At 50.4% G+C, this 12,300-nt stretch overlaps 1 protein-coding gene across 2 annotated transcripts in view; it reads right to left on the reverse strand.

The window, feature by feature from the left end:
• Positions 1–4,788: 4,788 nt before the first annotated feature.
• ADISSP (adipose secreted signaling protein) overlaps positions 4,789–12,300 on the reverse strand; it is a 257,887-nt gene continuing 250,375 nt past the window's right edge. For both annotated transcript variants that reach the window (XM_056855232.1, XM_056855231.1), the window contains 2 exons: positions 6,522–6,644; positions 4,789–5,052 (listed from right to left, as the gene is read on the reverse strand). In XM_056855232.1, the coding sequence (XP_056711210.1) occupies positions 4,952–5,052; positions 6,522–6,644 (224 nt within the window). In that variant the 3' untranslated portion in view covers positions 4,789–4,951. The remainder of the gene's footprint in view (positions 5,053–6,521; positions 6,645–12,300) is intronic.

Genomic DNA, 12,300 nt, shown 5'->3' on the forward strand with positions numbered 1-12,300 from the left:
GAGCTGTCTCCGTACGGAGGTGCCGCTGCCTCCCCCCGCATGTCAGAGTGGCAACTGGAACAACCCCGTCGTTCAGCTGAACAGTTAACCAGGGCAGCTTCCAAATTTCACCTAAATCTAGTGATACTAAAAATACCATAAGCGAAAATATCCAAGTCCTTTTTTGCCCTTTGGAAAGCTATTTTATGTTAGAGAGAAGGAAGGATTTACTTTCTTCCTACCCGGGATACTTCTTTCACACATGAAGTTGCCTTACACTGAATCAGACCCTTGGTCCATCACGCTCAGTATTGTCCGCTCTGACTGGCAGCTGCTCTCCGGAGTCTCAGGCGGAGGTCTTTCACATCACCTACCTTTTTCAACAGGAGATGTTGGGGATTGAACCTGAGACCGTCTGCATGACAAACAGAGGCTCTGCCACCATGAAGCCTGGAGTATCCTTAAGCATCACTGTTGATGATGAGACGCACCAGCACATGGAGCCTGCCATGTGCAGCCAGGCTCTGGACCCGCTGGGAGAGGCAGGCCTGCCTCTGAGTGGAGACCCAGATGTCCCCTCAGGCCAGGGGCCAGGCGCCCAACGGCCAGATCGGCTTCCGCTGTGCCTGGTGATTTTGCTCTGCTGCAGGAGACACGGAGGACAGTTCCCTGAAAGCTGTGTCCCATTCCTCTCCAAGGCACCTTTGCGCAGGGTGTCTGCGTGGGAGTGGGAAAGGCTGGGAAAGGTCGGGGCCCTCTGCTCTCAAGGCTTCTTGGCCCTGCTCCTCAGCAGCCTCTATGGGGAGGGAGAAAAGCCCTCACTTTTTTTGACAACCCCAAATTTTATTTTTCTATATTGTGACTAAGTCCTCCCTCTTCCTGTGATAGCACACTGAATGCCACGCCGCTTGGGTGAGCCTTTGGGCAGTTAACATGTTTCACCCAAGAAGAACGTGAGAGAAAAATAAGCCCCTCAGATGCCATTTATTCATGGAAGGTTTTGCATTGGATTTGTCACTCTATAGATGCACATTTTCCCCATCTGAAGTCTCAAAACTCTGCGTGGCGGCTTATTGTTGAGTTTTGAGAATATGGATGGGGGAAAAGTGCATCTAAAGAGTGACAAATCCAATGCACAACCTTCCATGAATAAATGGCCAGAGTCTTTCTTGAATGCTGTTGGAGTGGCAGCCCTGGGCCCCGCACATCGCAGGCTTGGGAAGCGGCCTTCTCTGCCCAAGGCCCAGGAGACTCCTGCCACTCACCACCCAATGGCCCAATTCGGCATTATTTGCTTCATTTATACCCCACCTTTCTTCCCCAACGGGGACCCAACACAGCTTACACCCATCTCTTCTCCTCCACTTTGTGCTTTTCAACAACCCTGGGAGGTAGCCTGGGCTGAGAGTGCGCGGCTGGTCCAAGGTCAACAACCAAGTTTTCATGACACAGAGAGGATTTGAACCTGGGTCTCCCAGCCCCTAGTCTGGCACTCTATCTAATCCAAGGGCCCCCAACCTTTTTGAGTCTGTGGGCAGCTTTCGAATTCTGATACAGGGTGGTGGGCACAGCCACACAATGGCCGCCGCAGGAGGCGGAGCCAGCCACAAAATGTCAGGGCGTGAGGTTACGCACAACTCTGACAGTAACTCTTACAAGTTTCAGACAGCAGCTCTGTTTAACAGGCTGCCTTTTAAAATGAGCATAGTGCTTTGAAATATTTTCTAACCACTACACCAAACTGGCTGGGTTAAGTGGTATAGGAGATGACAAAATGAACAAAGGATATGCTCCTTGTCACTGCTAGCTCCATGGCTCAAAACAGCAGACTCCCTGTCTCCAGATGCTGAAGGAAAGACACAGGGGAGGCAGAAAAGGCATCTGCTATAAAATGATGGACTTTTGGTTTCTCCCAAAAGCAACGGTTGTGTGTGGAGGGGTCTAGCTTGTGGCAGCAAAGAGTAATCTCTGGTGGTCTCTCCAAGACACAGAGCGGAATCCAAAGTGCTTTCCTGCCCCCAAAGGAGTTTCCCTTCCTCAAAAATGTGTAAACTTGAAAAACACCTTGAGAACTGGCCCTTCTTCTGTCTTGCAGAAGGATCTCGGTAACCCCGAGCACCTCAAAATGTAGAGGTGGCGAGGGTACTGAAGCAGATATCTTTTTCCAATAGAAGTGTTGTAGTCCCTAACACTTGTAAAAAAAAGAAAAGAAATCAATGACACATTTTTTTACATGTATGTATTTATATATAGGCACATAAAAAACATAACTCTTTCATAACTAAATGACATTCCTGGTCTCTGTGTACCATGTGTCTTCTTTGAAACAAAAGAAGACATTTAAGAAATCAGCAGCGGGGAGGGGGAAAGTTTGTGGGACAATCCTGACATCAGACATTCCTCCTTTCATCAGCAAAGAAGACCTGGACTTATTGGGGTGGGGTGGGGGTGGAGATCTACGATCCGGCAGTGTTGCACTTTACATCAAAAACAAAAAACCCGAACTGCTGGAGATTGGGGAAGCAACGCTGACAGAAAGGTGCCGCTTTTGGCATCTGTTTCCTGATCTAAGTTGCTACCCCCCTCCCCAGCTGGGTTTTGCCCCACAGGGAAATGTCCAGGCTGAGGGAGGGGCAACTGAAGTCAGGAAAAAGATGGGGAAAAGATTTGAAAATTCTTCTCCAGCACCGTCACTCCAACCTAACCCCCCTTTCCTGGGCAGCTCTAATGCTGAAAACAAGAAGTGGGAGTTTCTGATCACGTCTCTCTTGCCCCTCATGAGCCTTTGGTACAGCGGGTGCCGCATTTCACAGGGACTGACGCAGCTGGCAGCTGCTCCCCCCATGGAGGAATCTTTTAACAATCCTATTTGCCAGCACCCTCCCACCCTCAAGAACGGTGGAGGAAAGGAGAGGATCTCAGTGCAACAGAATGGGGGCATTTCCACACGGGGTACTTGACACAGGGGGTTCAATGCTGTTGGGAAGTGGTGTTTCCCCCCCCCCCACCGCTCCCCTACAGCATTGGGGTGCATTTATGCCTTTGTGGGGTTTCCCTGGATTTTATCCAGTCTCCCCCAAATCGGTTTTGCAAATGCTCACAGCCAAGCCTGGATGGCTACGTGGTTGGGAAATTTGGGATTGGGGGTGGGCACTTCTTGCTTTATTCAATTGGCCACTGAATATTATTATAATGATACAGCGATCTGTGTTTCAGATTCTCTGAATTCCTTCCTTCCCTTCTTTCGATGTCCCCTTATATCTCTGCAATAAAGGGGACATTGGGGGGACATTGGGGGGAAAGAGGCTGGAGGCTTAACTTTTTTTAATTAAAAAAATGAAAACTGACAATTTTGAGGACCTGATATTATAATCGGTGTGTAGTTAATAATAATCAAGTGGTGATTTTTTTTTTTTTAAGAAAACTTGAGAAAGTCGCAATGGGGTGAAGAGATGGCAGCTGCCACCAAGGCACTGGGGCAGGGGAAACTGGGGGGCTTGCCATGTGGAAGCCCACTTGCCTCAACAGCAGTTGGGAAAACCACCCAAGCCTGTGCCTGTGCGGGCGAACAGGGCAAGGATGCCAAGAGGGAGGCAAGCTCGGCTCCGAGTACGGTCCCCTGCACATCGAGCCCCTCGAACAATGGAGCCAACGGAATTCCTCCGGAATTTATGCCATGTGTTGGGAATTGAGAGTCTAGGCTTAAAATGAATGGAGAGGTTGGGTTTGGGGGGGGGGGTTTGAACATTGTAAAAAATAAAGCAGTAAAAAGGAGAAACACGCACACATTTCAAGACACCATATGGCTTGCAACAAAGAGATCGTTCATCAATCTCTCAAAAGGCCTCAAAGGGGCTCAACTTTTAAGGAAAACCTCACAACTGAGAGAACTGGGGGCCGATCAGCAAAACCGCTTGGCCGGTAACCGGGCGCTGTCGCTCCTTTCCGGGACTCGTCGCCTTTGGGGGGAAAAGGGGCTGTCTGAACAGTTCACCTGTCATCTACTTAGGCAGGTCTACACAAAAAACAAGTGAATTGGAACCACTTCAGCTAATCTGCTTGCGGTTCAGTTTGGGAACGGGGGCAGGGTGGGGGGGAATAAGAGGCATATCCTGCCCCAGCCAATGGTCATGTAGCTGCCCCGGTTTCCAGGGGGCAGTTTACAAGAAAGAGCGGCATGTTAGAAGCCTTGCCAGTGTTTCTACTGTAATGCAGGAAACTCTTAATTGCTCAACCCAAATCTCTGGAGCGGGACAAATCTCCCCCCCCCCGCCCCCTGGAATCAGCCTTTTAGCACTCAACGGGGTGGTTCAGAACTGTCCAGATCAACTCAAGCTGCCTGTCGTCGTCCCCCTCCACCAGCTTTTCACAGCTGAAGAGTTTCCCCGCCCAGCCCACAGGTCAGAAGTGCGCCGGGCAGCCGTTCTACACCAGAGCTTCCTAGTTGCGCAGTTGAAGCGCACCTCAGCCAGGGGAGCGAGGAACCTCTTTGGTGTGGGGCTGCTTGATCTTCTTTCAGCTGCAGCTGCAGACTCTGGACAGGTTTGCAAACAACACTAAACTGGAAGAGAACACAACTCAACATGCCCCCCCCTCGTGAGGTCGGCAGGCACATCACTTTCACGTGCCACAGATGGAGACTGAAGGCTGAAGAGATGACGGGGTGCCGGTCCGTGCCTCACCTGTCCCCTGGAAGCCGCGACCACCCATCAGAAGCAGAGGGCAAACGGTGTGGGGTCTGGACGTAACGGGTGGACGGGAGGGCAGAAGTAAACACAGCAGCACCCAAACCCACAAGACAAGCTCCATGAGGCCGGCATGAAACAAGAACGCTCTGCAGCTGGCAGCCAGTAAACAGCTGAGGAGGTGCTTTTTTTTTCTTTTTTAAATTTCAAGCTGAACCGGAAAATATATATGTATATAAAACCCTAGAAAGTTGACCGGGCTTTGCAGGGGACGGCGGAGATCCGGCCTAGTCGAACCCGTGCCATTCGCTTTGCTCCGAGTCATACTCTAACTCTGCTCCGATGCACTTCACCCCTTCCAGCAGCATCGGCGTGCCATGGTGGCGGTCTGCAAGAGGAGGGGGGGGGAAACCAGAATCAGAAGCAAGCCCCCACCCCAGCGGCTCAGGAGCAGAAGACGATGCTGGGAAGAAGAGATGGAGAGTCCGCCTGATCCAGCCCCCTCTTTCCAATGGGAAGGCTTAAACTGAATTCCCCGCAAACCCTGGACTGCACATTGGTGTGACAAAGTGTGAGCAGACTCGGCCCCCACGTCATGCAAAACAAATGGCTTCGGGGGACAAGCAGAGTGCCATTGTCAACCCCCACCCAGGGTTGCCAACTCTGAGTTGGGAAATTCCTGAAGATGTGGGGGTGGAGTCTGGGGAAGGTGGGGCTTGGGGAGGGGAGGGTCTTCAGTGGGGTGTAATGCCGTCGAGCCGACCCTCCAAAGGGCCCATTTGCTCCAGGTGGACTGAGCTCTGTTGCCTGGAGATCAGTTGTAATTCCGGGGGGGTCTCCAAGGCCCCACCTGGAAGTTGGCATCCCTACGGCAGCAGCTGGCGTGCTTTCTCATCCCCCTTTCTCATTTTATTGCAAGGCTTTGCCCCATCTGCACTTAGCAGAAACTATTAACACCCCTCAGCAACTCCTCCGTTTAATTTTGGCTACAGCCTCCCTGAGCACGGGAGACGCTCGAGCAAACGCACAGCGGGGAGATTTAATTTCCTGGGCACCGGGGACCCTTCACCACAGCCGGATATTAAGGCAGATGCTGAGATAGCCAGAGCGTCTCCAGGCTGGGATCGTGTGGCTGGGTGCCATTGGAGCAGCTGTTTGTATTGGCACAAGCCAAGCCCCACCTCCCCCCACTGTGGGCGAGGCCCAGCTAATAGAGCTCCAAGAGACGGGCGTTGCCCAGCCCCAAACGCTGCGAGGAGTCAACCGCCAGCTCATGACGCAAGACCTGAACCTCACAATGAATGCTGGGTCCCTTTGTGCAACTCTATCAGTGCGCAACCCAAACCCAGAATCTTTCGAACCCTTTGGAGGGATCCTGGGAAACACCTTTTGGATCACAGCCGAAAGCCGGAATGAGCGCCAACGTAGACGGGGGTTCCCAACCTTTTTGAGCCTTTGGGCACCTTTGGGAATCTTTGATTGTGGGCGTGACCACAAAGTGGCTGCCCCAAGAGGCACAACCAGCCACAGAATGGCTACCGCAGCTCGCCTTCGGTCACGTTATGAAGATCCTTGTGCTGCGGAGGCAGCTGCTGCCGAAGCAACGTTTTAAAAAAATCAATTATCCAGTGGCCAATCAGAAGCCTTGCTGGTCAAATGCCACATCTGGCCTCACCCACTTTTTTAAAACACTTGGCGGTTGGCAGGAAAGGTGCTGGCGGGCACCGTGGTGCCCACTGTGTTGGGGATCCCTGATGCAGACAGAGAGGAGGAGACGGGACCCCTTACATAGGAGAAGGGGGGGCATTTTGGAAGCTCTTCAGCCCCCAAAACACAGGCAGTGGAAGTGGGACTCACCCATCACCCTGGCTTGCACGACCACTTTGACGGAGGCACCGTCGTTGGATGCGCTGCACAGCTCCATCTCCTCCCGGAGGACCCCTTCTTTGTGGGCCGTGTACTCGCACTTGATGTTGTAACCTGCAGCCAGATTGGAGAAGCGGATGAGATCGCAGGACTCCCCCGGAGCACCGCGCAGCCCGCGGGCTCGAGCCAAGCGAGAGGAAGAGCACTGGCACACCACGGCGACGAGACGTGGCAGTAGCCACCAGCCGAAACGGCTTTTTAAGGCATCCAATATGTACACAGAGAAAGGGGCAGTAAGGTGGCTGCTGGCCGTGGTGGTAAGCAAAAGCTCTCTCCGTGCTGAAAGACCATAGACTGCCGACTACCAGCTTACCACTTTATTTTGGGACAAATGTCTGGTCCCTAACAATCTTATCTTATTACTATCCTGATCCTCAGTTGCCTGGAGAGCAATTAGTCAACACGCTTGTCTCTTTGGACACAATCCACCAGGGAATTCTCCTAATAAGCCCCATTGACCTGAACAAAGTCAGCAGAAGTGTGGACACCTTGACTGTCACCAGTAAGAATGTTAGTTAACGTTCCATGGCATCATTGGCTTGCAGAACAGAATCAATTTTTAGTCCTATATAAAAAGGTCTGGACACAGAGAATTTTTTATATGCTCCTCTAAACTGGAATAGTCTCCATGAGTGAAGGTCCATGAACCAGAAACAGGCCATGGATATTGCCTGCATGTGGGGGCAGGGGACGCAGGAACTTGGGGTTCTATACAGCAGTGCAAAGATGAGGAATAGTTTTAAGGTGCATTGTGAATCACTCTTCCAGACCAAGCAATCCTACTACGCACAGTGGGTTGACTGAATCCTGGCTGCGCATCGCAAGTTGGAACGCAGATAACAAACCCCCATCGCGACAGAAACTTCCAACTGTCTCCCAACTGTTCCTTCCGCCAGGTGAAAAACAAAACTAAAAATAAATTGTAATCAACCATTAATTGCATTAACATAATGCCCAACAGACCACACAAACCATAAAAAGTTGCTCTGCTGTATATAAAACCCTTAGCAGTATGGCAGATAAATAAACGAATTTATTCAGAGCTATATCCATTTTAACACATACTCAGTCGGTCCAAGAATAAAATCAACAGAACTTCAAACATATTTTGGCTACAGCCTTCCTCAGGGGTGCAAAAAGTGTTACCCAGCGAAAAGCTTCTGATGAGCACCATAAACCTCAGATCATATCTAAATACAAATGTATCCACAAAAATCTCATATATAGGGAAATCTCATGTTTAACAAATACTGTAGACTTGTAACTGAGAAGAAGAGTTGGTTTTTATATGCCGACTTTCTCTACCACTTAAGGGAGACTCAAACCGGCTTACAATCACCATCCCTTCCCCTCCCCACAACAGACACCCTGTGAGGCTGAGAGCTCTAAGAAAGCTGTGACTAGCCCAGGGTCATCCAGCTGTCTTCGTGTGGAAGAGTGGGGAAACCAACCCGGTTCACCAGATTAGCCTCCGCCGCTGATGTGGAGGAGAGGGGAATCAAACCCAGTTCTCCAGATCCGAGTCCACCGCTCCAAACCACCGCTCTTAACCACTATACCATGCTGAGTGGGTAGTAAGAGGAATTCTTGAAGTCTACATTGATACCAGGGTTTCTTTGAAGTCCTGCCTCTATATCTAACCAGGTCAAACTGGACAGGATACTATTTGAGTAGGCATCAACCAACATTCAAAGGGAATGTGCCTCTCTCAGGCCACTGGTCCGTCTACACAGGGCAGCCTGCTCTGATCGGTACAGCCCTCCAGCAGAGCTGGGACTTTCCCTGTCCTGCTACCGGACAACCTTTTCCCCGGAGATGCCGGGGATCGAACCTAGGACCTTCTGCGTGCAAAGCAGGGGCTCTGCCCCTGAGCTACAAGGGGACTCTCGCTATCGGATGAGGAAGGCAGGTCATGCAAGGTCGGCTTTCAAGCTCCGGTGTTTGCAAAGCAGCAACGTCTGAAAAATGAACGGCTGTCCAATTCCCGACATTTTGAGATGTAAACATGGGCCGAATTTCAAGTAGGCTGAAGAATCACGCAGAAGGCGCCCAGCATGTCTGCAGCGGAGGGAGGGAGGGGCTGGCCGGTTTTGTCAAATGGATGCAGAGAAATTTCCAGGGCATTTCTGCAGCAGTCCAGTTACAAACGTGTGGGCAGTCTTAGTGTAGCCCTCAGGTAACCAACCTTGAGCTCAGTTTTGGAGAAAGGCCGGCGAGAAGTGCTCCAAGTCAATCTTCAAATACGCTTCCAGTTCAGAGGCAAAGAACTGGGGGGCTACTTCAAATCAATATGTGTTGTCATTATTTATTACGGTCACAGACCAACAGTACAAAAATACAATACCAAAATATTTACATAATAATTATAATTTATTGGATTTATAGGCCACACTTTCCCAGCCAAAACCAGGCTCAGAGCAGCTCACAACCTTTTAAAACAGTTTAAAATTATACATAAATACACAGCATTTACAACAGCAGATAAAAACCAGGTGCCTTCAACCATAGCAGTACAGTCTAACATATCAATTTGTGGGAGTGTAGCAGAGGTGGGGCAAGGAGAAAGGGTGGGGGGAGGCCAACCAGATGGAAAACCGTGGCTGTCTTCAACCATATGCCTGGTGGAACAGCTCTGTTTTACAGGCCCTGAAGAATTGCTTTAAGTCCCGCAGGGCCTCAATCTCATTGGGTGTCGTGTTCTACCAGGCTGGGGCCAGAGCTGAAAAGGCCCTGGTGGAGGACAACCAGATGCTCTTTGGACAATTACATTAAAAATATTAAAAGTAACACGATATATTTCACTGAGTCAACTTTAACCCATGGGAGATTCCGGGGGCTGCACAGAATCTAGCAACTCTATCTGTAGTTCCAGGGTCAAGATTTGCTAGAAGGGAGGTATACCCATTCCTCCAATCTTCCAGGGGTACTTTGGAGGAACAGTATGATAAAATGCGTATCTGAGATTATTTTATGGAAGAGGCAATGTAGCAGAACATGCCCAACATTTTCTATTTCCTCACTTGTATACAAGCATATACGTTCATGGAACGGCACACCATGGTATCTCCCTTCTAAAAGAGCAGATGGAACAGCGAAAGGTTTCCTGTATTTGGGCATTAATAAATTTGCTAAATAGTTTAATGGCACAAATTTCTTATTTCTAAAAAACAGTATTTTACAACAGACCTTAAATGGTGTTGAAGTTCAGTATCCCCAAAGCCTTGCTTGATTTTTGGGTTCTGCTTTTACAAGACCAACAGCTAGTAAGCTGCAAGGTGAACATCTGATAGACTGTGATTTCTCCAAGAGGGTCCTTTCCCATTTTGACTGATAAGTCTCAATTAGTGTCAAGGGGTGAATCCGAATATGGAAGTTGCTCCCCCCTGGACGCAGGCAAAGAGTCACAGAAAAACAAAGGGGGGGGTCTTGCAAAAGGGACACACACACATGTACCACTGCTCATTCGTCTTGCTTGGCCAGAGGTAGGCTTGCCAACCTTTGTGTGGAATTACAGCTCATCTCCAGACAACCGAGATCAGCTCCCCTGGAGAAAAGAGCAAGAGTCCAGTAGCACCTTAAAGACTAACAAAATTTCTGGCAGGGTCTGAGCTTTCGTGAGCCACAGCTCACATCTTAAGAAAATGGGTCTACGCTGGAGAAAATGGCAGCTGTGGAGGGTGGACTCTATGACATTGTTCACTGAGGTCACTACCTCCCCTCCACACCCAAATCTCCAGGAATTTTCCAATCTGGCGTTGGCAACCCTAGCCAGAGGGCAGAACTTGAATGGCTCTGATGAAGAAGGGGGAGTTTGCTTTGCAGTTCCAGCTGCCCTGCTGGAGTTGCACAGCTCCACCGCTCTGGGGGAGGGGGGAAGGGATAGCTGCTGGACATCATGTGCGAAGCACCAGAGGTTACAAGCCGTTTGCCTAACAACTTGTAGCAGCTCCAAAATTTTACAAAATAGTAGTAACAATAAATTGCAAAACATGTATTACAGAATATAAATAATGAATCATTATTTATATACTGAATCATTATTTATATACTGTGATACATGTTTTGCAATTAATTTGAACCTTTGTTGTTATTACTATTCGGTACAATTTTGGAGTAGCTACAAGTTATTAGATAAACGCCTTGTAACCTCTGGTGCTTCGCACATTTTTTTCCCCTGTCTTCTATCAGTGGTTTCTCCCCCCTCCCTCCAAAACAGACATTTTCTCCAGGGGAACTGGTCTCTGTCTTCTGGAGACCAGGTGTACTCCCAGACCACCTGCAGCCACTTCCTGGAGGATGACAACTCCAATTTGCACTCCCAAGTAATTTCTTTTCAGGAAGAACGGGTCTCTCTCTCTCTCTCTCTCTCAGCAAGGCAGCGGACTGGGGAGTGCTTTCAAACGGTGGCTCTGTTTTGGCTCCCCTCGCCCGAAGCCCTTCGCCTTCCACAAACAGCTGATTCATCTGAGTCAAGAAAGGAAGAAGGGGCAGAAAACCTCTCTTTCTCGCAGATGTGCATGGCGGTAGCAGATGGGCACTCAAGGGGAAGATCTCACCCCTGGCCTGGCAAAGGAGGCGGCTAATAAGACCATCTGGAGGGCAGCTGGGAGCTCAGCTCTGCAGGGAGGCTTCTCCAAACCAGCACGGCCTGTGCAGGTCATAGCGTGCAGGGTTCAAGGTCAATCCCGAAGCGCCCTCCGGAGAACTCTCCGCCTCCCTATTTGCAGTGGGAAGAAAGCAATTGGCTGGCCTGGGTTTGCTGTCAGAAGGAACGCAACTAAGGCACCGTGCAAATTAAGAGGGAGCGTCCAGTGACAAACCGCATCCTCTCTCCCAACCAAAGAGGCTCAGTTAAATTAGCTCCCCCGGATTCAAAAACCAATCCTGGCTAGCAGATCTCTCTCTACGACGACTATGGGAAACATGAGCTACGTTGTGGGAAGATGATCTGCGCTCTACTTGAGCATCATGCGCACAGCACAGCCACGGCAGAGAACTGGGGGTAACTGGTACTGGGAGTACAACTCGGCACCCTTTAAAAGCACGTTTCTAGCCCTCAAGGTCCCAAAGACGGATTCAGTAATTAATGAGAGGCCTGGGCAGGAGTTCGAGGGGTCTGGATTGCCTGGGCTTGCAGGAAGAGAGCCACGACCCTGCATGCCTACCACTGGCCAACCAAGCGTCTTGCTGGGCAAAAGCCCTGCCCAGTTGCACCCAGCCCCAGCCCCTTCCTAAAAACACTTGGCTGGCGGAAGGTGTCAGCAGGCACCCACGGGCTCTGCTCTGGAGACCCCTGCTGTAGGGTTTTCAAGGCAAGAGATGTTCCGGCGGAGGGTGGGGGGAGGCGTGCCATTGCCTGCCTCTGCAGGAACCCTGGGTTTCTTTAGTGGTCTCCCACCCAAGTACTAACCAGGTCCTACCCCCTGGAGAAAATGGCAGCTTGGGAGGGTGGATTCTGTGGCCTCACGTCCCTGCTGAGGTCCCTCCCCTCCCCAAAGCCTGTCTTCCCCAGGCTCCACCTGCCAAATCTCCATGAATTTCCCAACCCAGAGCTGGCGATCCTAGGTGGGGCTAGACCCCTCCCTCAGCTTCGCTTTCTGGAAAAGAAGGTCGTCCTCTGGTCTGCTGTGGCTGCAGGCGTGTTGGGGAAGGGAATATGATCCGTGCTCTGGCCACGTTCACACGAGTGATAAATGCAGGAGGAGGAAGC

Source organism: Euleptes europaea, chromosome 9 (assembly GCF_029931775.1).
Source record: "Euleptes europaea isolate rEulEur1 chromosome 9, rEulEur1.hap1, whole genome shotgun sequence".
NCBI lineage: Eukaryota > Metazoa > Chordata > Lepidosauria > Squamata > Sphaerodactylidae > Euleptes > Euleptes europaea.